Source organism: Nannobrachium achirus (genome assembly GCF_963921795.1).
Source record: "Nannobrachium achirus genome assembly, chromosome: 1".
NCBI lineage: Eukaryota > Metazoa > Chordata > Actinopteri > Myctophiformes > Myctophidae > Nannobrachium > Nannobrachium achirus.
Window position 1 is genome coordinate 14,065,545 of NC_137810.1, and position 26,933 is coordinate 14,092,477.

At 41.8% G+C, this 26,933-nt stretch overlaps 1 protein-coding gene across 1 annotated transcript; it reads right to left on the bottom strand.

The window, feature by feature from the left end:
• Positions 1-819: 819 nt before the first annotated feature.
• On the bottom strand, positions 820-4,939 carry LOC308286282 (claudin-18-like; the record flags this gene model as incomplete). The annotated part of the gene is made up of 5 exons (XM_080727276.1): positions 820-961; positions 1,750-1,863; positions 1,960-2,092; positions 2,675-2,839; positions 4,720-4,939. 5 exons carry the CDS (start codon positions 4,937-4,939, stop codon positions 820-822), a joined length of 774 nt encoding a protein of 257 aa, XP_080583402.1.
• Positions 4,940-26,933: the final 21,994 nt, after the last annotated feature.

Below are 26,933 nucleotides of genomic sequence, written 5' to 3' on the forward strand. Positions count from 1 at the left end.
ATTTATATAGCGCTTTTCTGAGTACCCAAAGACGCTTTACATGGGCAAAAAATTACAAAATAAACAACTTTATTAAAGATTTAAAAAAAAGAACAACAATAAAACATAAGGTAGGTTAGCTGGGGAAAGCAATATAATCTACAGAGATTACACAGTTATTAGTCTGGTTTTCCTGGACTCCATAATATAATCTGTACACTTTGTGTATTTGCTACATAGCCTTATTGCTAAATGTCTAAATTATAGATTATAACACAATATAAATGACCACAAAAGTAACAGATAATAGAACTTTAACATTGCAATATTATACAGAATGGTGTTAAAAAACAGAATACAAAATCACTGCCTGCATGACCAGAGAAAAACTAAAGGCTAAAGCATACATCATTACAGAGCAAAATAATATAAAATTAAAAAAGTAACGTTTTCTATAAAGCCCATGTCTATAATGCATTATAATCTGCTTATAACACTGTATAATTAAGACATTATAAATGCTTCATCATAACAATAAGCATAACACATTATAAAGTAAATACAATAAGGTCAAGTATGATATGTCATAATTTCAGGTCAATCAGAAACGTTCTCCTGGCCAAGACTATAGTGTATTGTACTGTAATCCTCATATGCAATACATTATAATAATAGTATAATACATTATAATCACTATTCTCTTACAATGCATTATAAACTAGTTAAGTGACTATAAGTGGTCAGGTCATTGGGTGCTTATAGACATGGTCTTCCAAGGAAGTGTTACCATGATGTTATACCATTTTTCTCAAGTTCTCATAACACACAAGCTGGCATGTGTTATACATAGTCAAATTTTTGGCTGGTCTGTCTTCCATCCACACTTGGGACCCTGTAAGAGTTATTAAACGGCTGATGGGATCTTGAGTCAGGTTTGTAGATAGCTTGGTGAGAGGCAGGTTTGTAGGCCATCCCGTCATACCTAAGGAATATTAAAAACAAGTTGACCAATGTTAAATAAACCATAGGAAATGCACCCATCATGAAGGCTTATCGAAGCAGCATGGAACAAGAATGATTATGGTAGTCATGATACTTTTTTAATTATTTGATTTGAAGAAAGTAATGAACAGAGGAGGAGAGATTATTACTAGTAAGACACCTCAGGGCAACAAGTGACCTCGCCCTAAAGGGCGAGCACGCGCCATGTCTTGGCCATTTGGCCAGTGATGTATTTGCTGTGAGAGCCTAAACATGCTTACTCAGTTATTCGTTATGTGAAAGTCATATGACGTCTATGACATCTGACATCATACCTACAATCCCTTTCATGCCCATACATGGAGATCCCAGTCTGTAGAACCAGCCACACATATATTGGCTGTCTTAACCATCTGTCTTGGAGATTATGGATTCTGTTAGTGTGGTATTTGGCCGATGTGGCCTCCATATATGGGCATTCCCCTATGAAGTCCTGTTAGATATGGGCTTAATGACATCAGGGAACTCCATATATGGGCATAAAGGGGATTCTGTTAGTGGTGTTCCCCTGACATCACAGTGATGTCAAAGCGTGATGTCAGAGCGGCAAACCTGTAGACCGTAAAAAAGTGTACATGTCCATTCAGACAAACGGAGTCAGCATGTGCCGTTTCACATACTAAACTGCGTCCTTCGGTCCTGTTGTTATACACATAACATTAATGATTCCAAATTGGAACACAAAACATCTTTCACTGATGTGTTGTGAAAGGTTGCTAGATTACGCACCTCTGAGGCTCCTGATGAGCCATTCCACGACAGGCCACACACATGAAGATTCCTGATATGAACAGGATAGCTCCACCAACCCAACCCACGAAGAGGGCAGGGCCAAACGTGTACCTGAAAATGAACAATACATCAACAATAAGGGAACCGATACAGTTTCAATAAGTTGCATCATATCATCATGATATGACATGGTTTCATTCAGATTACCTTGGGGTTAGATTTCCTGTGAGTCCACCGATGTTTGCTTGTCCAGATCCATACATGTCTGCATAAGAGGTGAAGCGAAAACTTTGCACAATCAAGTTAGCAAAGGCTGAAGCTCCAGCAATGCCACAGATACCTGAAAATAAATAATCGATAATAAAAGATAGTAAAAGATAAGAAAACTGAAGAAATAAAATGTAATCAGTAAATATGCACATCTTTGCACATGAGATACAGTATGTCACAGACAAATATCTGTTTCCATAAGAACAGACTGAAAATAACTTTTATACTAAACGACTTGAACTCCAGCTATTCTGTAGTTGGGGTAGATGGAAAAATAACTCATCAAGTACAGTGCAAATCAGTTCTGTATAAGCATAGAGGATTTAAATGGATATCGATGAATTTCAAATATTATCAAAGTATTCTGTGGCATCCCCGGACTGGCAGGCACCCACTTTGGGAAACACTGGCCTAATCATTTAAAAAAAAAACAGACCACAGAAAATCCACTGAATGTTCAGTTTTTTGGGGTGTAATTGAGTTCAGGAAACCTAAAAAATAATCTGTACTTTTGCTAACTGTTAATAAAGTATTCATTCAATCAATCAATCAAACGTGTCTCTTTCTTTTGCCAAGAGAGAAAGGACAGAGACGACAGATTGTGAGAATGTAATCTTGGCCAAGTAAGAAATAATGAAAATCATCATCACACCTCCGAGGATAAACATGATCCCAGCAGTCAGAGACATTGTAGCTTTGATGTTGTTTTCCATGTTGCCCATTTTCAGACACTTGAGTGCAAAGATGGCGATCAGATCCCCGATTACTCCAAGAACGATTCCAATGATCATCAAAGCCCGCACAGCTTGAAGCAGAGCTGAAAGTCAAACGTATACCGTTTAGGAGGTGCAGTTCTTATGCTATGCTCAAAGATGATTGTGATGATGATCACATGTTTACAATTTGTACATTTGTATATACACTCTGAGTTGCAAATGGATAAATTAACACTGTAGGCTATATAACTGAATATGGATTTCACATCATACTGAAAATCTAAAAAACAAGAGAATTCTTACATGAAATATAGTTACTTTGAAGGCCATGATACTTTTATTACCTGACTACACTCACCTGATTACATATTAAATATTGTTGCTTTCCGGCAGAAACCTTTTATATCCATATATTTTTATTTTTTTATAAATATTGAACAAATGAAAAGTATTTACAAGAGTTTGTAACAAACTAATAACTATTGGATCCTTTGGAACACAGGTTCTTTTTTTCCATGTTCTGAAAATGTTCCCATTTATATGTATTTTATATACTGTAAAATACATTAAAGTCAAATTAATTGTAGATTATTAAGGTCTTATCTTTCTGGCTACATTCACTCATCATGGTTTAAAGGACAACTTTGTTTTTTTACAACATGGGTTCATATTTTAGGTTGTAATTAGAGAAAATAAAAGATGTGTTAAACTGTTTTAATGTAATTGCTTTCTATCATGTTAGCGATCTAAAAAGACATATTTATTCACTTGTACACACGCCCTCATCCCAATGAAATCAAAATCTCTAAAGCGGCTAAAACGAAAGAAAGCAGTAAATGAAATAATTTTAATACTCATCTTTTCTTTTCTTTAATTACAATCTAAAAAATGTACCCTTGTTGTAAAAAAAAAACAAAGTTATCCTTTAAGGACCTTCGTCATTCCCTGAATAAAATCCAAACATGTCCTTGGAAATAGCAAATGCATCAGGCATTGCATCAACATCCTTACCTGGTAACCCTAGTATGGTAAAGTATGGTCTGCATTGTGTAGTGCCATACGCAGTCCCTACACATGAGTTCCACAGACCGTTATAGGTGTAAAAATTAGTTATAACTGAGGTAGAACGATCTTGCAAACTCCACATATCCATCGCCGTTGCAGCTGATATCAGAAATGCCCCTAACATTGACAACATGAATCCTATTAACTGAACCATTGAGATGGCCATTGTAGTTGTCCCACTCAAAAACTGTTAGTGTACTGCCTTTGTCATGGAGTTATGAGAAGGTACTGTATCGTGTCAAGGTATCATCTCACTTCCCATTATGTTTTGTCTAAGGAGGAACAAGGCTTATCAGAATCTCCATGAGTCTTTGTTTGTGCCAGTTTCGGGAAATGGCGGAAGTTAAATTGAGTAATTATGGGTGTGGTTTGACTTTTCATCGTTATCTATTTGCCATCCCTCTTGGTAAATGTAAAATTCAGAAATTAGTAGGCCTAATTATTTTTTTATTGGTCACCCACTCCATCATCTTTGCTTCTGACTAGCAAAAATACAGTAGGTACTCAAATATTCACAAACATCTTGGGTCATTTCTGTACTGCAGTATGCCAACAAGAATACGCACATCACTTAGATAAGGTGCTGTGTGGTAAAAGCTGCACACTCATCTGCTCCAATCTAATTTAATTATGTTTCGAGCCAAGCTTCTTCATTGGGTCAAAACTGAAAACTGTACTGCCGTATACCACATACAATCTACAAGTGAATAATCCAACACGTAGAAATGCAGTCCTACAAATCCATCAAAAATGTGCCCATATTTGGAATAAATATGGGTGTGACGCCAAACCACATCCTACACTGACAAACACAACATTTCTTTCTAACTTTTTGTTCGTTTTAAGAAGCAATGCCATCTGGATGATGCTCATGGTATTTTGTTAGTGATGGTGCAGAATGATATAGAAGGCTTACTTGGAAGGCCCAGAATGGTGAAGTACGGACGGCACTCGGTGAAGCCAGAACTCTGCCTAACACAGGAATTCCACAGGCCAGAATAGGAGAATATGGCGGTTACAGGGTTGTCAAAAAGGTCTTCTGTGGCCCACTGGTCCATCCCTGTGGCAGCAATCACACCTGCTACCCCTAATAGACTCAACACGAAGCCCATCACCTGACAGATTGTAGCCGCCATGGTGCTGCTGTGTTCTCACTGCTGTAGAAGGAAGAGCTCTCGAAATAAAAAAGTGGCACCTGCACCTGTCCTGGCGTTACCTGCACGCTGTGCTTTTGACTCTGTATTTGATTATGATACTGGCGGGTTTGAAGTTGGGAACGACTTTACCGGTGACCCTGAGTGTTTGCACACAGCCCAGTCATCAAAGTAATGTAATTGGGTGGAGCACTTTAGTATCGGTGATTAATTCGGACTTCCGTAAACGGTTGGTTTTAGACTGCACCATTTTCTTTTTCTCAGTATCTGTTTACTAAATTATGACGCACACTATAAACAACCTACTAAAAATCTTTACTGATGTTCACATCTTGAACATAATCCATGACAGGTGATCATTTTGCCAGATCAGTTTTAAATTCATTATATGCGTGATTTCCTTCTGAATGACTACAGAAACAATATCTACGTATAGACAGAATGTGACTTAACCAATAAAAACCCTATTATACTTTGTTAACCAGGGTCCCACAGGGGTGTATACTTGGTCCCCTCCATTTTTCTCCTCTACACCAAATCTCTTTACTGAAAATAGCTGATCTACGTGAGGTTGTAGATCTGCTATTGTTGGCTACAGTTCTCAGAATATGGACACTAGGGTTCAGGTTGTTAATATAAAAAGGATACAGATCCTTTTTTATTTAATGTTTTGGTAGAAAATGCCATGTCCATAAAAAAACGTAATTTTTTCTTTTGGTTCTCAGTTATTCAGTCCTTTCTACGCTATTTACTACATATCATATCACATGTCATTTTATTTATGCTCTGTATGATACACACATACAGTACATGTGCTTTCATAGGCTGGTTGTGATAGCAACACCCAGTGCCACTGTTGACAGAGTGGACCTACAGTAGTGTATAGTTGTGCCACCATCAGCCTGCCAAGCAAAAGTAAACACCAAACACTGATATGATTGTAGTGAGCTGAAACCAATTTGCCTGCGGCTGATACCATACGTTGGGCAGAACTGTGAGGCACCTGCGTTAAGAAGAAACTGGGTTACAGCCTTGCTGTCAGAGGTGTCTCTGTACGCAGACAGATACAGAATGTCAACAGGCTTACTTAGATTGTTTGTACAACATTTGCCTGATGAAGACCTATAAGGTTGAAATGTTGCGGCATTAATAAAACGGGTCTTGGGAGCTTTAAGTGTGCAGATGTTTAATATTCTCATTGTTTGTACAGTACACATTGAAATCCGAGTGTTCATTACACATGTGATCAAATGGACCTCTACAGGTTAGTTATCTAACTCTCTGAGTTGGATAAAATAAAAAAGACGCAATCCATAATAAATTCGTGAATGAAACGTTATGTATGTTAATACATCATTGTCGGCCAGAAACCTCGTATCTCCAAGTTTCAAATCTGTATGTTTTTTTTCGTAAAGTAAAGCCCTGCTTCACCAAACAAGACTGTCGCACAAAACTTGTGAAAATAGCAGATCTACGAGCACACCACGCCTCACGATGCGAGGCGTTGTGAGCTTGTAGATCAGCTATTTTCACTATTTTAAATCATTTTCAAAATGATGAATACAAAATTAACGGTTTTGGACATACAAGGTTTCCACCCGACAACAACGATATGTAACACAGGTTGGAGGTGGTCCCCCTGCTCCATGTATATCCTGTGGACTGTGGTCAGGTAGGACCAGAGATATTGATGCTCAAAGTGTAATACTGGTATGTCTCCCCTGCTTTCCGTCTTAGCTAATTGCGGAAGAGCAGGGTTCAATTCCTGGGTAGGACTTTCTAGGAGAGGATTTTACTGTGTGTACAACATGTGAAGAAATAATCTGCAGCTGTCCATCCTCACCGAACCACCAGCGTTGCCATGTCCGCTTATTATGAATATTGGTTGGTTGCGTGTTCCGTGTTCCGTAGGTTTAAAGGTCCAGTCGCTTCTTTTGGGCTTGTTTTCATTGACCTGGTTGCTTATTTCTCTTGCAAAATCTGGCATCACTGCCTCCTATACACTCCGGCCAGAGCAAGACGCTGTACACAGCTACTGTATGTCTCGCTGGGTGGTGCTTGGTTTTTGTTTTGCCAGTCACAGCAGCCAAGTAAAACACAATCACATTTTATGTCATTGGCCAGCGATAGACATTTTATAACTTTTGAACCGCTTGAAGCTGTTTATTAGCCGGTTATTTTAGTCTTGTTTATGAAGTGGAGCCTATAAACGTTAAGGGCATAGATTATCATACAAAACCTAATTAGAACTTGATATCTATGGAAATACATTTCATCCTAAGAATTACAATGTACTAGAAGTTTGGGCCTCATTGTGGACCTCAGGTCTAGAGGTCGGGCCGCTACGCGGTTACGTTGTACTGCATAGTTATTTACATGTAGTGAGTAAGGAAGGTGTTGGTTTGAGCAATTAGTAGTTTACGGAATGTTTGTCCGCAATCCGCATGCTGAAATCATTGATACTAAACACTGTTGCCACCATGGTAACAGCCGCATGCTGAAACAATGCCCAAATAATGTCTGCATGACACAATGACATACATAACCAAATTTGGAGATGACTGACATCACTACAGTGCCCACATTTGGAGATGACATCATATATATATATATATATTTACCGAATGTCTGTCTGTCTGTCTGTCTGTCTGTCCGTCCGCCCGTCCGCCGTCTGACCGTCTGTCATGCTGACATCACTGATACTAAACAGTGTCGCCACCACAGTTACAATGCCCAACTGACATCACTGACATCACTACATTGCCCAAATTTGGAGATGACATCTTAGACTGGCCTGGACACGGAAAACCACGAAAAATTGTGAATATTACTATCAAAATCTAACAATTTCTTCCCAGTAACACATCATTTAGTGTATATTTTGTTCCAAATGAGACAGACAGGGGCGTACAAATATAATTTCTTATTCTCAATAGATATAAGTAATAAATAGCTCAAATTAAATAGTTACCAGAGCCGTACACACAATTTAGAGTAAAAATAGTGACATGGTTAAATGAATGAACACTAGTGTAGACCTCTTTTGGTTAGGTTATACACAGTAGGTCACTGATTGATGTGTTTTAAGATTCGTGGGATTTGATAAACATTGAGAAGGCAAACAGTGACCCACCCAATCAAGCACACACTATTCCCTCACTTGTTCAATCTTACTATGACACACATTGGGTCGGCTACCTGGTTTCACCACTGGGTCTACAAAAACAACGGTAGTATTTGTACGAAGCACCGTGCGCGCGCGCGCACACACACACACACACACACACACACACGCACGCACAGTAAAAACACAAGGTCAGACTACCTGACTTTATCACTGTGTCAACAAAAATACAAACAGCATTTATATGAAGTATGCGTTGCTAATGTCGTTTGTGGTCAGACGTGCAAGGGTATATTGTCAAACAGGTGGCCATGCCTTAAGCAAATAGGCTTTCATGTTCCCTCCAAGTAACTTCTGTATGTATGATTTATTCATATACAGTAGATATACCTTTGAAGAGCATGATATTGCAAATATGTGTACAGCTGTCAAAGGTGTTTGATGAGAGCATATTTCCAGTGACATTTGTATTTCCAATTTCTTTGGAAATTAGATTAAGTGGCATGTTAAGGATTGTCACCAGGAGTAATTGATTAAAGGTAAATACTTCAAATCAATGCAATTTGCTAAGATGTGCTTCTAGATGCAGTACAGTAAGTCGTGTAGCAAATGCTGATTCCAAACAAGTTTCATTGACTTTTATCAAAATGTAAAATAAAATAAATAAAAAAATGTAAAACTGGTTTATAGACTGTGAAACACAGAAATGGGGAGGGGTGGCAGGTAATGTCTATAATACATGAGGTCTACACAGTTAATAATAGACCTACTAGTCCTAGGAGCTTTGGAAACCGTTAAGACTGGATTTTGATCTCATATCTAGAGTTCCATTTGTCAGGACACAATAAAAAACTGTGAACAGAGCCATGTTGAAAAGATGAAAGGATGCCTTGGAAAATGGCAGAAAAACGGGGCATTTACTCTCTGCTACTTTCGAATGTCTGTCTGCCTTCTCAAATAGCTTTTTATTCGGTAATGAATGTGTTGCTGCCCAATCTACACTAGAGGGCAGAGTCTGTGCAGGAAATGGCATGGAACGTCACAGCGGGGGACCGGTTTGCTGTGAGTGTGATAAGAGGGCCATTCACGTGAGGAGGCCTGCAGTGAATGTGCTGTTTCTCCCAGGGCCTCGGGAACTTCTGCGAAAAATGCACAGGTCACGAGGAGGACAATTAGGATTTCAGCGCACCATTTCCAGTACCCTGCAAAATCATGGCCACAAAGAGCGCATGTGACTGTACAAATGAACAGCATTTACAGTGTTTGGAGAAAAATGAAAATTATTTGAGAAAAGGAAAGAAGAAAGAAGCAATTTTTTTTATGAACAACACAGCATCCATTGTGCTGCAACACCGCAAGCTCAAAGCTGCTGCATCAAGCAGGTGGAGAACAAAGCATATTGAATCATTCTTCATATGTGGTAAATGAACCGTGCAAAATACTTCACTTGATACAGATGCAGTCTCTCAAATGATTGTCACTGCTGTTTTTGTTTCCGCTCTATCGCACATTCAATACCGGTATACAATGGGGCCATGCAGCTACCTGGGCTGGCAGAGAGAGAGAGAGAGAGGGGGAGAGAGAGAGAGAGAGAGAGGGAGGGAGAGAGAGAGAGAGAGAGAAGGGGGGGTACATGGAGAGAGAGAGAGAGTGAGTGAGTGAGTGAGTGAGTGAGTGAGTGAGTGTGTGTGCCTGTGTGTGTGTGTGTGTGTGTGTGTGTGTGTGCCTGTGTGTGTGTGCGTGCCTGTGTGTGTGTGTGTGTGTGTGTGTGTGTGTGTGTGTGTGTGTGTGTGTGTGTGTGTGTACTGTGTGAGATAGAGAGAGAGAGAGAGAGAGAGAGAGAAAGACGGAGAGAGAAAGGGAGAGGGAGGGAGAGAGAGAGAGAGAGAGAGAGAGAGAGAGAGAGAGCGAGAGAGAGAGAGAGAGAGAGAGAGAGAAAGTCTGTTACAATTTGAAGAATGAGAGAAAACTTCAAAAATCCCTGAGCAATTAACCAATCAGCGTCCGGCAGGACAGTGTGACAGAGTGCACACATCATTGGTCGACAGGCGCGCATCCGTTATGCTTTCAGTGGGGCGAGATCTAAATTAGAGAGCCAATTAACTCTGCTAATAGCCCTCTCCTATTTAATCTGGGAGACAATGGGGATTGAAGAAGGAGCTTTTACAATATCCTCTTTCTGCCACTATTCTGAGGGTCTGCGTTTGCCTCCTTGTTTTCACTTCAATTAGCCCACTGCTTTCTATGATTAAGTACCTATAATTATTTTTCAATTAAGGCTTTGATCTGGTGTGTACAGTATACAGCTCCTTAGCGCGCCTGAAAGAATGAGGATGAAACAGTAAATTTGTTCCCTTCTGTTTTGCCTCGATGGGGGTGCATGAGAGATTAAGCTGGCTGAGCCACAGGGACAGCTGCTCCTTACTCTGGAAAACTCCATGAAGATTCTCTGCTTGCTCCTCCAGCCTCAAAGTTTGGAAATGTCCACGTGCAACATAGTGGTGTAGATGTTGATTTGTTTAATTTTATTCTTTTATAAAATAATGGGCCCGATCCATCAATCTGGTCGTAAATATAGTGTAAATAAAGTGACTAAATCTGGCTTTTATTTCTGTTTTACCTTCAGAATCTCTTCAAACTCCCCGACAAAAAACATTGCTGAATCTGACCCCTAACTTGGGAATTGTCCTTAACTCATTCCCAGCCAAATCGCCTTCCATCACCTTTTTTCAGTAGTCCCAGTCAGCCAGATCACTTTCCATCACCTTTTTGATAATTCTTTGGTATTTTTTTGAAATTTTTAGAGTCTAGTTTCATATGAGTCCAAGCATTGGATTTGCGATGGAAATGATGTCCTCGCCGGAAACCGGAAATGGAGCGTCTCTCCAACGTAAACAACATGTTATTTTCACATTGGAAGCCATTACAGCAATGCCGCTATATCTCAGCGTCAATACGTCGGATTTTGATCCGGTTTGAAGTGTCTGTGGCGTCTATTGCGTGCCCCAGGCGATAGTCGCTAGCTCCGGTCCAATGTAAAGTGGATGAGCAGGCTAATATCATGAAGTCTAATAGCAAAGGCCGGAGACTTAATCGTTGGCGCCATCTAGTGGTACATTAAATCCACTACAGCCTACAATTATTTCATGCCGTTTAGGATGATGCACTGTATAACTGAAAAAATTATAATATTCCTGGCATTATAAGTGCACAAGCATATTGTAAGTTGGCTGTGTATTAATGCCGGTAAGATCAAAATATGGGTGTAATTTGGCCTTTAAAGTGCTTGATGAATCGGGCCCAATGTGTCTATCACTGATGATGCCTTTTAGAAGAGGAGAATGAAGTTGTCATCTGATGGAAGCACATCGCAACTCCTTAACTTTCTCTGGCATAACATCATTCATTACAGCTCATTCCTCTATTCACTTTAGCTGAACACTGATGGTATTAAATGCTCCCCATAGTTGACCTTCATATCTAAATCAGGTAAGCTGTATCACTCAATAGTGTGGAACATAAGAAATAACCTTATGCAAAAAGTTCATTTCTTACAAACTAAATGCATCATATTAGTGATAATTAAGTAACCAGTCATTTAGTTTGCAGATACTTCTTCACACACTTTAGCTGTATTTGAAGCCTCAATTTATTTTCTTCCAAGTGTCTATTACTTCTACCGAGCAGGGAAAAACAAAACAATACAGCAATACAATCTAACGGTAAAATGAAGCAAAACATGCCTGCAGAGAAAGCAGATGGAGTTGATCCACTCATGCACAGCCAGATACTTAGCAATCACAGGCTACAATAATTCCTCTGTTTACTCAGCAACCTGACCTGGAAGGTTTATCAAAATAGCAGTAATGTGTCAAGTAGAATGTTGTTTCTGGGTTAATTATTTTCAGAGCTTTTAGGGATTAGGGGGAAAAAAGAATCTAGACAAACTAAGCAGCATTTAGCGAAATGGAGAGGCGACAACATGCATCATAGAAGAAATCCCAAGGATGTACCTTTGTGAGAGCACTATGCAACACAAACACAGACTCTCCCACACATGCTGTACAAGAGTTCTGCTAAAACGCCACAAAAGCTACATTCATTATTTGTGTACATGCTGTGATATAACATTGTCATACATACTAGGTATGGCAGTGATGCTAACATCAGCATTGATAAAGTACCTATCATCACAGTAAAGAACCCCCTTGAGAATAGTATGGCCTTCATCAATATCAATAGATAGCAAAACAGGAGACAGCAATATAGATTACCAACTAGTTTCCTTAAATGCGCTTCATATTGCCTCAATTAGCTGGAATTATTCTGCACACTTTCAAGATTAAAGGAGAAGATTTTAGAAACAATGCCTAAGTACTTTAACCCTGGCATGCCACTCTTTCTTGGGCATGCCATTACAGTATAGAGAATACAAACAGTTTTAAGTGAGTAATCATTTAAATGTTTAACCACTCACTTACTTGAGTGTGAAACGTAAGAAATATCAGCCACAGGAAAGATGTGTTTAAATTTGCCACAAACTAGTCGCTGATGTGTGGAAAAATGACAAACCACTGCACCAGTTCCACAGGCCATGTGAGAGGATATCTGCTGAAAGCCATGGTCAAACAAGTACTATTTTGTATACTGCATCTAATTACTTAGAGAGACAGAATCAGCCAACTGGGGTTGAACGGAAGACAGAATACAGCAAATCAAACCAAAATACAGCGACGTAAATACATCAGAAAGCATAAACGCCAAAAGAATGTTATCCAAAGCAGCTATGGAGGATTTTCATCCCAATATACAACTTGCATTATCTTCCAGGACTAGTTGACACAATAACCCTTTTTGGCAAAGCTTATTATAGTCCTCCTGTGTCTGTCTGTCACAGCATGCTAATGACACACAGAGGCACGCGTGTATTCAGACAATTAATAGTGGATGTCACCTTTGTTTGCATTTTATTTAGGCCTGCTCAATCAGTTCAGAATGTGGATTCCGCTAGCTTGCAGAGGGTGCGTAGCTGGGGGATCCCACAGAGAAGACTGTAATTAACTCCTGTACAGTAATTAAAACACAGGAAGTCTCTTAAGGGTGTCAGCCTCCTAATGAGATGTGACATTCTCAGAGGCTCTTGCGTACCCAAAACTGCTACGCGTCATCTCCGCGCACTTAACTGCACCGGCAGCGACGCATCCCGTCCGGCCTGCCGGCCTGCATGGTGCAGTGAGGCAGCCCTTTCATACTGTAGCCGGGGAAGAAAGGGGGGGGCGAAGAGAAAAAGAAAAAGGGGGGAGAGGAGAGGAGAAGAAAAGGGGGGAGATGGGACGCTTTGGTTGCCCTAGAAGGGTAGAGAGAGGGAGAAATAATGGAATATCAGGGCTTTGTGGGATAGGAAAAAAAATAAAATAAAAAAGGGAGGTGCAGGTATAGTGGTGCGGCCGGGAGGAGGAGGGGGTAAAGGGGGGTTTAGGAATTGTGTCTGAAACATTTTGAATGACCTCCTCCCTCGCCCATCCATCAGGCAGGCTGGCTCATTATTCTAACTAGCCAGTTCTTTTCTTCTGTTGCGGGACGCCATCAGCTGCAATCTGCATGCCAATTATCGGCCAGACCCCCTGATACCCCTGCATGGAAAATGATCTGTCAAGGCGGAAGGGAGGAGAAAAAAAAAAAGAAGAATACGGAGAAGGGGGGGGAGAGAAAAAGCGGGGAGGCTTGTGCACCGTAGCCCCAATCTTTGCACCCCCAGCCAGCCCACCCTCCACCCCCCTCCTTTTTACACTCTATCCCTCTCTCCCGCTTTTCCTGTACAGCGGTGACAGGGCTTCCTCGGAAATTAATCTATGGAAAGAGAAGAAAAAAAATTATAAATGTAGCTATTCTCCCCACTCTGGACGCTCAGTTCTCCGGGCTCCGGAGGGCAGGCGAAGTGGAGTTTGTGATAATTGCCGGGGAAAGAGAGAGAGGGGGAGAGAGAGAGGGGGGGAGAGAGAGAGAGAGAGAGAGAGAGAGAGAGAGGGGTGGTGGGGTGGCATGGTGTGTGTGTGTGTGTGTGTGTGTGTGTGTGTGTGTGTGTGTGTGTGTGTGTGTGTGTGTGTGTGTAGGGGGGTGATAACAAAGGGACACTCTTCCCCCTGAATGTTACGCTAAGGGCAAAAGGAGCGGTCATGAAGCAGCCATCCAGGTACGCTCGCCCCTTCTTTTCCCTTTCATTCCATCCATTTCATTGTCAAATTACAGATGAGATGAGCGTCCATTTCCAATCACTCCCTTGATCTCTTAACTGTGCCAGATAGGCATGGCAAGGCGTATGGGACGTTTTATGTCAATGGGCCATGCCATAGCCATTACACACGCGCGCACGCGCACACGCACACACACACACACACGCACACCGGACTTTGCACACTGATAGATGTTTTAGGTGTACAATATGTGTACAGCCAAGTATAAATCCGTATCTGTTGGTAGCTTCTTGATTTACCAATATTCCAATCTTCAGTTTGCTGGCAAAATCAACCCCAACCTAAACAGTCAAATTTGAGGTGGATCCCAATCACACCCATTTTGGAAAACGTTTACACTCTAAGAGGGCCCTATATGTTGCAGACAGCGCAGTTGTCATTGTTATTTTCCAACCGACAGTTGTCAGTTTTACGCCTGGGGCTCCTGTTGTCCATGTATCTTGCCCCTATTTAGCACCCATGGGTGTGTGAGTCTTAAAAGAAGAGGTGTGGCCTGGCGCAATCAGGACGCACTGCTATCTTACGCACACTTCGCACAGACTTTGCGCTCTGCAATAAGACAGGTTTGAAGGAGGTCTGCCGGCGCAGTGACAGCACAGATATTATTGCGACCGAAGGTTGCAGTTTACCATGAGCTTACCATGAGAAACGTCACAGCTTGTCACAGCTTGATCCCTGTGATGCCAGGGGAACAAATCCCTTTTATGCCCATATATGGAGACTCCCTGATGTCCAAATCCCTGATGTCCACATACCTGATGTCCACATCACTGTGGCGCGCCCTCGCCCTCAGGGGAACCCCTCTACCAGAATGGGTTTGCTGCTCTGACATCACGCTCTGGCTTCACTGTGATGTCACACTAACAGAATCCCTTTTATGCCCATATATGGAGTTCCCTGATGTCATCAATATTAATGATGCCCTGTTAGAGAGATCCCTGTGATGGCGGGGGAACAAATCCCTTTTATGCCCATATAAGGAGATCCCTGATGTCCACATCCCTGATGTCCACATCACTGTATACAGCCCTTTAGGGCAAGGTCGCTTGTCGCCCTGAGGCGTCTTACTAGTATATTGCGTCTCCTCCAACTTGCTAAATCCATTGTTTAGCTATCAATGCGCTATGACGAAGCACCTGCACCACGACTCATTTTGTGACTTGCGTTTTAGGGCCCCGTCAGAGTCAAGTAAACACTCCAGATTTTACTGTGTAGCATGCTATGTGGCCGGCAAATGAGAGGAACATGAGACCAGACAATGGGGAACAATCACAAGAACACAAATACGGAAACAAAGTTACACTTTGCAGTCTGGTCTTAAAGCTCCCAAATCCCTGTTGTCCCTCACTTCACAGATGAGGCAACACATCTGTGGAAATGACAGTTTCTAGAAAGAAAGGAACAAAGGCGACCTGATCCCGATTTCCCCAGCATGAGGAGCCAGGAAAGGAACAGTATCTTCACAGAAGCAGCGAGGAATCGAGTTCGCTCTGTCTCCCTTTGTGGTGCATGTGTGTGTGCTTTGATTAAAGACAGAAGATTCTTTAAGCACATTAGGGCCATTTTGTCCAATTGTTTCACGCCCTCTACCATATCCACCCGCACAAAGGATATAGACTGCGGCACAAAGCGGTGCTCGCCCTCTCTAGTCTACTCTATCACACTGAGCAGGCCCAGTGGAGGCATAAACAGACAAGCACCAGAGGAATTATGGTCTTGTGGTGCTCTACAAGTAGCAGAAGAGTCAGTAGAATGTGTTATCACGGTACAGGCAGATGAAGTATTGACGGAGACAGGCAAAGCAAACAAAACATGCAGTCTCATGTTCAGGAGGTGTATCAAATAATCTTAAATATCAGTCACAAATCATATAGTATGAATTATTTGGCCTACACCTATATTAGTTTTTTCGAGTCAAACCACTTATATGCTAGCCTCGCGTTGCCAGGCTTACTCATCTGCGAAGAGAAAAGCCTGGTCAAGATATGAGGCAGAGACCGTTCTAGGAGGAGGGGCTGAATTTTCCCGGAAGTTTTTTTCACAGTGCGGTGTCCCTGCAAACGTATTCCCCGCTGGAAAAAAATCTGTTCTACTTCTCCCGCTCTGTCGGTTGCGCTCGCAATAAACAATATACAAACAAAAACATTGATTCAGGCAATTACACCTATTAAGAGTGAGTTAAGAGCTCCAATCTATTTTAGTTTTTTCGCTTGGGAATGTAAACAGACCTGCACCACATGACATAACGTCCGTTAAACGCAGCACTTCCGCTAGAAATCTTGGAACCAAGCGGAAGTCATATCTTGCCCGGGGTGCTTATATACTTACCCTATATACGTACTTCTTAGTTGACATAGTCCCCCAGGGCACTTTACTAGGCCCTCTACTGTTCTAGGCTCTTCTCAACACTAAACATCTTCACTGAAAATAGCAAATATATACACGTCGCAAATCGCAATGCAGTGTGCTGTGGAGAGAGGGCGAGATCATTTAGCGACCTACAACCGGGTCGCGACGTGGTCGGTAGTTTTCAGCGACCGGGTCGCAAAATCGAGCGACCGGGTCGCTAAATGGAGCGACCGGGTCGCTAAATCACCGACCGCGGCACTAAAGCGAGCGACCGGGTCGCTAAATGGAGCGACCGGGTCGCTAAATCACCGACCGCGGCACTAAAGCGAGCGACCGGGTCGCTAAATCGACCGACTGGGACGCTAATTCCATCGACCGGGACGCTAATTCCACCGACTGGGACGCTAATCCAGCGACCGGGTAGGTAAATCCACCGACCGGTGGTCGCTTCCACCGACCTACTAACCCTAACCCTAACCCTAACCCTAAACCTAACCTCAGTAACCTTACCTCAGTTAGGCTAACCTGCCACGCAACCTCCCGACCGTTACCTCAGTTAGGCTAACCTGCCACGCAACCTCCCGACCGGGTCGCTAAATCACCGAGGGAAGATCTGCCATTTTTGCAGAATGTCCCACCCCAGAATAGGGTCCCTAGGCTAGGGTTCAGTTGGTTACAGTATTTTACCATATACCTGGACGTGATCCAATAGGTGAGGTCCAGTTTTGACCGTAGTGTTGAAAGAACCAGTGTTTTAGCCAACACTGTGACTGTGTCAAATCAGTAGCATTAAAGCATTCAGGCCTAGGATTATTGAATGCTTTAACTGTTGAAAAATAGCAGATATACAAGCTCACAGCGCGGCACCGAGTGCCGCGCTGCGAGCTTGTAGATCTGCTATTTTTGAAAAAGTCGTGAAAATGTGTCCAAATCTTTGAATACATGTATTTTTAAAGCGAATGTCTGTAACTAAAATTTTGCTTCTGGGTGGTCCCTGGAACTAGATATTTTGAGACGGGGTCCGTGGCCAAATAAATATCATTTTGGGGGTCCTTCACATGAAAAGGTTTGAGAACCACTGACACAGTAGTCTCTCAATAACAGACTAACTGAGCTCCAGTTAAGTGAAAAGGACCTTTTCTTTGACGATGGCTGGCCAGATTGCTGACATAGAAACATAGGTTTTTTCCAAAAATCTTAGAAGGATTCAAAAGACACTTATAGAATCAGGTCAAAATTGAAATTTTCACGATTTTTCAAAAATAGCAGATCTACAAGCTCGCAGCGCGGCACTCGGATATCTGCTATTTTTCAATAGTTAAAGCATAAAATAATGAAACACAAAATGTGTACCCGTTCTAAATGGGTTAAAGCAGCAGTGTGTATGCATCCTATTTGTGATCCCCTACCAAAGTCCTGAGGTCTGACACACCAGAGTGCCATGAACAAAAACTGCATTTCAATATTCATAGTGGAGAGGAAATGACTCTGTTAGCATACTCAGTAGCAGAGCTGAACCCCGGCCAGCCAGCCTCCATACCCTAGAGTAATAATTAAGAATCCTGTCGCGGAGTTGTCAGTAGTCAATTACACCTCCCGTTCATTCGGGCACACGATCTGACTGCGAGCCATGCGAAGACACTGAAGTTGTCATCTCAGATGGAGAGAGGGGGGAAATGACGGAAATGAAGATTATTGTGGAGTGGGGATTTGGAGCTGGGTTTAACAGCCCGTGTCAGGAGGTGGGTGCCGAATGCGAGTGACCAAACGTCCCCCCAAACATGAAACCATTATTGCCGATTACACAGAACGGGGACTTTGGTGGTGCGTTAATTGAAGCTTTGACTCGCATCAGTTTCCAATTACTTTTATGCTAGCCTACGGTTAATGCTGTGACAATGGACAGTAAGAAGACATTCCACAGATGGAGGGCCGTGCGTGAGACGGGGGGAGGCTCTTGTTGTCACTGAGTGTGAATAGTGGAAATGTGGGAGGGAGAAAGGCGGCGCGGTTGCTCTTCTGGGCAAAAAAGAAAAATAATATTCAGCATACAGAACTGGTTCAGAAAAGGCCAAACCAACAATTAACCCATTTAGGCCTAGGATTATTGACTGCTTTAACCATTGAAAAATAGCAGATATACAAGCTCACAGCGAGCTTGTAGATCTGCTATTTTTGAAAAATCATGATTTTTCTTTGCAAGTCTTTGAATATATCTATTTAAAAGCGAACATTTGTAACTCAAATATTTGCTTCTGGGGGGTCCCTGGAACAACATATTTTGAGATGGGGGTCCGTGGCTAAATACCTGTAATTTTGGGATGGTTAAGGCATAACATAGTGGTTAAAGTGGTTAAAATCTACGTTCCAGGTATTTGAGTGTTAAAAGACATCCGCTACGGTGCAGGTCTATTTCACCGACTGCATAGTTGCATACACTACAGGATTGAAAACTTTGAAATGCAACTTCTGTGCCACTGGCATAATACATAATTCTTCACATTATCAATAGACATGACCAATGTATCGAGCTACAGCTCAGCTTGTTTACAAAGCAGAAGCTTAAAGAGCCCGGGCTGCATTATGGGGTGCGCTTGCTGAATCCCACTGCTCTCTGTCCCACAGTTCCACTGTGTTCCACTGTGTTCCAATGTGGCTGGGAGGGCCTGCCGGTTGCATAGGCTGCCCATTGGCCCGTTCCACTTGGATGGGAGGGCTCTGTCCCACTGAACTTCTTCGCACTAAAGCGTCCGATTGGCCCAGAAGCATTCCAACTGACCCACTTTCGCCCTGCAGCATCTGATTGGCTCGTGTTCCACTGAGCCCAGCACAGCAGTGCTGCAGTGGCAGTCAGACAGACAGTGTGTGCACAGTGTTGGGAGAACTATACAGGAGGATTATAATCGTGGTCAATTGCAGAGTGCATTAAGGAATATAACTTTTACATCTTTTATCTGCTGAGGGTTAGATAAAGACTGGAGGAAACTGACGTTTTGGTGCTTTTTTCATGGAGTTCTCTCATCTTTTGTGTACTCAGAGGATTAACACATTGGTAAGTGCTTCCAAATCAACAAAGTTAACATTTTTCATTAGCCAAGGCTTAGTTAGGAAATCGAAGTGAGTTTGGAGTGCATGTGTTGCTTATTTTAATTTATTTTTTATTTAATTATGGCCCAAGTGACAGGGCACACAAAGAGAGGAGAATTCATAAAATCATATAATATTGGCCAGTGCCCTAAACACATCAAAGTTTACTGTCTTTATCAGCCAGGTATTAGATGAAGCCCTGACAATTATAAATAAATCATTTGGTGCAGTTTCCACTTTGCTGTCATAAAGTTTGTCTGTTAGCCTCCGTTAGCATGTTTGGCTAGCGCCTATGTATATGTACCTTAAATGGAGTCATACAGGCTTCTGGTTAGCCATTTACATCCCCAAAATGCCTCGGTTAGAGAGTCATTGATGTTGTAAATAAATGGGACAGTAGGTGACACATTTAATGTCCATTTGGAGTGGGGATAAGTGAGGTTGTAATGTATGATGTGGTATCAGAAACAAGCCTATAGATTCAGCCTGCCTGTCTGCAGCTCAGAGTCAGTTGCAAAAGGGCATAAAGCATAACATGATTTAATTTCCATCTCTGCCCATGCAATGCAAGACGTGTATTGTTTTGAAAATAGCAGATCTACAAGCTCACAACAATGTGAGAATGGCAAATCTACAAGCTCACATTGTTTTGAGCTTGTAGATCAGCTATTTTCAAATGGCTGAATAGGGTTAATGTTATTGTGTTCATTCTTTGTATGTGAGGGACCGTACCTGTTCCCCAGGTTCTATACATAATGGGGAGAAATTACAAATACTAGTGGGTGGGTCAGGGGGGAACTAAGGACATCTGGGCACCATATTTGTGTTATGACTGGGCACCTGGACATCTGGGCACTAGGTAGGGACATGTGGGCATTTGGATGAGTGGGCACTTGGAAAAGTAGGCACTGTGGGTTAATCCTAATTTAGGTGCCCAGTTGCCCAGGTGACATTTTTGGATGAGTGGGGGAACATAGAACCTTTTTTAAGTCTTGTTTACAGCGTGCCTGCATTGTTCAACCCATGCCAACTGTCACCTAATGTCCTGTTTTTTTTCTTTACTTTGTTTTTATTTCAGAGATTTTGCCCCTTCCACCGACAAAGGCTTCTAGCAGGTGCACCTAGCCTCATGCTGAGGCTGCGCTGTCCATGATGCCACTGGTCCCATTCATGCCCCACTGTCCACGCTGCCCATGTTCAACACCATACTGGCTGTCCTCTCACGGCTGCTCCAGCAGGCTAATGCCACCGCACAACTCCATGCAACGCTGCTGGCCATCTCAACTCTCAACTGCTCAAGACCACTGCGGGCTATAGCCTAAATTATATTTCTATTATTATTCAGATTTCAGATTTTAAACTATTTCACTTTTTACAATCATTAAATGTTCAGTAGCCTAGGCTATGATGTTCTAAACAAGTGACTGAAGTGAATAAAATGAAGTGAACATTTTATTTCATATCTGGACCTCCATTTTATTTCATTGTCTCTGCCCATGCAAGATGTGTATAGTTTTGAAAATAGCAGATCTACAAGCTCACAACGTTGTGAAAATGGCAGATCTACAATCTCACAATGCTATTCTCTAATGGCTGAAGAGGCTTAATGTTATAGGCTTATTAATTGTATGTGAGACTTGTGTCTTACTGTTACTGTACATTTCTGTATGTTCAGGGTGTCACAAGGCAACCACAACAATGGCAGTAGTACAGCCAGATTAATAATGTGAACAATTATATCACCCAGATAGTGCTGTGATTACACCGTTATCATCCTTTTGTAAAATGACAATACCGTAATAAAAGATAATAAACCTTTCTGTTTTCATTTTTCCACTTCATTGGGAGAGAGGTTGATGTAGTGATGGCTTGATGGCTCACTTGATTAAAGACATTAAGTCTGCTAAATCATTGGTTCTCAAACTTTCAAGACACCCCAAAATAATCATGTGAACTGTGGTCCCTCACACTGACAAACAGGTTTGGAGGAACTCATGGAGTTGCTGGAGTTGAGCCATTACATTTTGTCTTGATTCAACAGATGAATATTGTGAAAATAGCCGATCTACAAGCTCACAATGCATAATAATAATAAACTAGCTTTTGTTATATCTATATTAAATCTATTGCTGATTACTGGAACACTTGATTCCCCCGATTGAAATAACTAAACTCAACAGACAAATATTGTGAAAATAGCCAATATACAAGCTCACAATGTATAATAATAATAAACTAGCTTTTGCATTATGCAGATTACTGAAACACATTTGATTCCCCAGTCTATAGTTCTGGCCACAGATTATATTTCACTGGGAAAATCACAATACACAATCTTTACATCTTGTCACTCATTCAATAAAGTTCACAGACAATGATTTGTATGTAAATAACACATTTTAATTTTATTACAAAGTGCACATGTAAAAAATAATAAAAGGGCAGCACAGGTCATGTTCTACTTAAAACAAATAGGAAGGAATTGATTAGGTGATTTTTGATGCTGGAGGGAGGGAGGGATGGGGAGAAAGACAGACAGACAGACAGACAGAGTGAGTGAGTGAGTGAGTGAAAAAGGTTTTGAGCAATTTGTGCACGTTTGGGAACACATGGCTAATTAGAATAAAAAGCACATGGCTCATTTGCATATGCCATGCCCTCAAGACACGTTCTCTGGAGGTCATTTGGAGTTCAACTCTCCATTTCGGCAACTTTTTGGTTCCGCTGTTCCCGGACACGAAAAAGGACGGGGTTTGTTCCGTGGGAATTGGGGGGTCCCAGGGAGCATGCCTGGGAAAAATCAGGACGGGGGGCGTCCAATTTGGTGTTTAAATTGCGTGAAGCAAAACAGAAAAGATCCGCTGGGTTCTTCTCCCCGTCTGAGGGTCCAATGTCATCTGCTCACTATCTGAAGATCTCTTATCTCTATCAGCACAATAGCAGGTTGATTAACTGTAACATATCCAATTAGTCAAAGACTAATGCTTCATTTATGCTCTGTCGTACAACGGCCCGTGCTGAACACAACGGATCTACAACCTCAATAAGCATGCAGATGCGACGCGAGCTTATAGATCTGATATTTTCTGCGCAACACTGACATACAACAAAATATACTAGTAAGACGCCTCAGGGCGACAAGGGACGAGGTCGCACCACAGTGATGCGGACATCAGGTTTGTGGACATCAGGGATCTCCATATATGGGCATAAAAGGGATTTGTTCCCTTGGCATCACAGGGATCTCCATATCTCCATATATGGGCATAAAAGGGATTTGTTCCCCCTGGCATCACAGGGATCTCTGTAACAGGGCATCATTAATATTGATGACATCAGGGAACTCCATATATGGGCATAAAAGGGATTCTGTTAGTGTGACATCACAGTGAAGCCAGAGCGTGATGGCAGGGGAAAATCCCAGTTGGGCGGTGTCCCAGTTGGGCGAACAGACTGTAATTATTGTCCACGACATTGCAAGCGGCGCGAAGGCCAGCGGACCTTGGTCCTGCTCTTCGCGCCCGAGCGCCATGAATGCAATCGTTAAAGCGCACGATAAACGCATGAATGGGATGAAGATCGCTTGCTTTACAGTCTGTTCGCCCAACTGGGACACCGCCCAACTGGGACTAGCCCGATGTCAGAGCAGCAAACCCATAGACCGTAGAAATGTGTACACGTCTACACGGACACGGACAAGCTGTGACGTTTCTCATAGTAAACTGCAACCTTTGGTCTCAATGCCATCTCCCCCATGTCATCCGCTAGGGGAGAAGGTCCAGAGGCTATTAAAGGAGTAGTTCACCCCCAAAATGACTTTTTTTTCTATTGATTAGTCATGCCATGGAGAGTAGAGTTCAATAATATTTTTTTGGTTTTTGTCACATTCCTAAGACAAAAAATTGATTCGAGTAAATTTACCCCCATTGATTCCGGATGGTGACCCGTTTCGAAACGGGTCACCATCCGGAATCAATGGGGGTAAATTTATTGTTATCAATTTTTTGTCTTAGGAATGTGACAAAAACCAAAAAATATTATTGAACTCTACTCTCCATGGCATGACTAATCGATAGAAAAAAAAGTCATTTTGGGGGTGAACTACTCCTTTAAGTAAGAAATTAAAGTTTTACTCAAGTCTTTGCCTGTATTCCGTTCAGCTCTGTTTATAACAGCAAACTCATTCCTGACATATTGTCATAGTTACCTTGGAGATGGTGGATGGTGCTCATGCCATCACACCATTGTTTGCGCGCTTGTTAAAAGGATATCTCCAAAACGTATGAACAGGTTTGCAGGTTTGATCAACATGTCATGACCAAAAGGGGGGCGTGGTGGTGGTTTTGGCTTCTGACATCTGATATGGTATATCTTAACAATCGAAGTTGGTCTGCCGCTATACTGAATGCAATCTTTTTCGTTAGCCTATAGTTTAGAGTTAAGATTCTATTCGCATCTGCCATTTGGACAGAAGATTAATTAAGCAACACAAGATGGAGTGCTTTATCATGGTTATTGGCACGGCTGCGCTGCTGCATAAGCACAACACGGAGCAGAGTGGCGTTGCCCCGCACAGCCATGTTAATAACCGCGATAAAGCACAACCTCGTGTTTTATTGTGTTTAGAAAAGAGTTACCAAATATGACATTTTTGGTAACTGATTTTCTACAAGAAAGTCTCCAACTGCCTGCACAAACAAGATGGTTACTATCCCCTATAGAGCATCGCAGTGAGGTGTCGGAAGCAAGCTGGCCATTCATCTTTACCATAGGGTTTTTCATTATCAGCCACAAAGTCGTAGCAATTCAATGTACACTTACCACTAGGCTGGTGGTTGTAAAATGGTTCTATATGTTCCTGTAGAACCCCCGAGTATGTATGCAATCACTCTAGTTTTAGTAAAAACACATTTTAATCAAGATCGCACGGAGAAGAACTGCATTTCCCATACTGCTAAAAATGTACATCCGGTGAAATCGATGTCTGTGATTGGTCTAGCTTCTTCTTCTTTCACATATCTTGCGGTTACCGCGGAAGTAGCTACTGCTCCCTGTCTGCCCGGCAGATTATTGCACTTCAGCAGAACTCCGTGAGCGAGTGTCGTTCTTTTACAAATATGATGCACTGTGTTAAAGATGACGATAAGAGCGTCCACAGAGATGAAAATCACTACATGTCAGGCCATATGTTGGCCTGGATAACTAAACTGAGCGTGATTTAAGGGCTATATTTCAGGAAACAAGTGTCATTCGCAATGCATTCTGGGAGTGTAGTTTCCGCAATTTTAAAAATAATGATGTACACAGTCTTGTACCCTGCCCTTTTTTTCAGCTTTCTAATTAATTGTTGCATTAAAAAAATAATAATATTGTTATGATTCCTCTCCAGCCGAGGTGGCTTTGTCCGAGGCTTAAAAACGTTTAAATAAATACTTTATGAAATGTCCATGGAAGAAATGAATGGGGAAAACGCTTCCGACACCAGAGTGAAGACGGGGTGGGGCTTCAACTGCGATGCTCTATAACCGCATGACAGCTCCAGAGGGTTAACAAACTTTTAAACTAGCCATTGTAAATGCAAGATTAATGAATACTGAATTACTTGACCTATTTCTCAGAAATAGTTTAAGAGCTTTTTTCCAGTCAATTTATCTTTTAAATGTTTTTCTTCTGCAGTGTGTGATACACATACAAAGTGTACAGAATTCATAGCAAGTATATGGCTATTATATCACACCAATCAACCAGTCAGATTGCATGATTTGACCAACCAGTTCTATAAGTTGTATATTACATCTTCACTGTGTTCTATCATATGGTTGCATACTGTGCATTCATATCAGGGAGCACCACAGTCTTCTACTGCCTACTGACACTGAGTAAAGTGCCTTGTTCAAGGGCAAACTTTCAAATTGTTTAAAAGATATTCAGAAATGATCAATCACTTTCGGTTATAGTCGTATTGCCAGTGTAAAGCAATTAAAGGACATTATTATTCACTCTCCCAAAGCACCATTTTCATTTTAAGGACAGGTAGCTGCCGGTGTGATCAAAAGATGAACTTCGTTAATCTAATCTAAACTTTCATTAGAGGCATTTAAGACCATTCATCTCTCTCTTTGAAATACAGTACCCTTTTATAGCAAATTATAGTTCTACTCCAGTGTCAAAATGACCTATTTTCTTTTCCTTTTCATTTGGTGTGGTTCCCATTGAAAAGTGGAAAAAGGGACTGTAATTATTACCTCTACGCGGGGCCACATTTCACACCCTATAATCTTTTCCCATTAATGTATTATTAGTTGGATTTGCTACAAACAGATTAAACAGCTAGTGAGAAAAGGCTGAGGGTAATTTGATAATTGCTTTTGGCACCTTTTTTATTTTCTTCCCTCACCCCTCTTTTGACGTTTTGGCGGCGGCGGCGGCGGCGAGAACTCCTCGGCAGAGTTTCTAGATTAGTGTGCCTGTGCCTGCTCGCCTTGGCGATGAAGGCACCGAGGGCTGAGGCTCGTCCGGCGCCCCCGCTGTGTGGCTGTCTAGGCCCTTTAGAGCGGGAACGCAAATCTTTATCATGTTAGATTTGAACATCTTTAACCATTGTTTGTTTTATGCTTTATAGCTATTGAGAAATAGCAGATATACAAGCTCACAGCACGGCACCGAGTGCCGCGCTGCGAGCTTGTAGAGCTGCTATTTTTGAAAAGTCGTGAACATTTGTGATTGAATATTTTTGAACCGATTCTATTAACGTCTTCTAAATCCTTCTTCCAAATCAGTGGTTCTCAAAACTTTTCATGTCAAGGACCCCCAAAATTACATGTATTTGGCCGCGGGCCCCCATCTCAAAATATGTTGTTCCAGGGACCCCCCAGAAGCAAATATTTGAGTTACAAATGTTCGCTTTTAAAAAAAGATTTATATTTAAAAAAATGATTTCTCAAAAAAGTTTTGACTGTAGTGTTGAAATAACCAGTGTGTTAGCCAACACTGTGACAGACAGTGTCACGGTGTTGGCTTTTTTTTCTCTGTTGGCTTTTTTGATTTCTCAAAAATAGCAGATCTACAAGCTCGCAGCGCGGCACTCGGTGCCGCGCTGTGAGCTTGTATATCTGCTATTTTTCAATAGTTAAAGCATTAAATAATTCTAGGCCCTAAACGG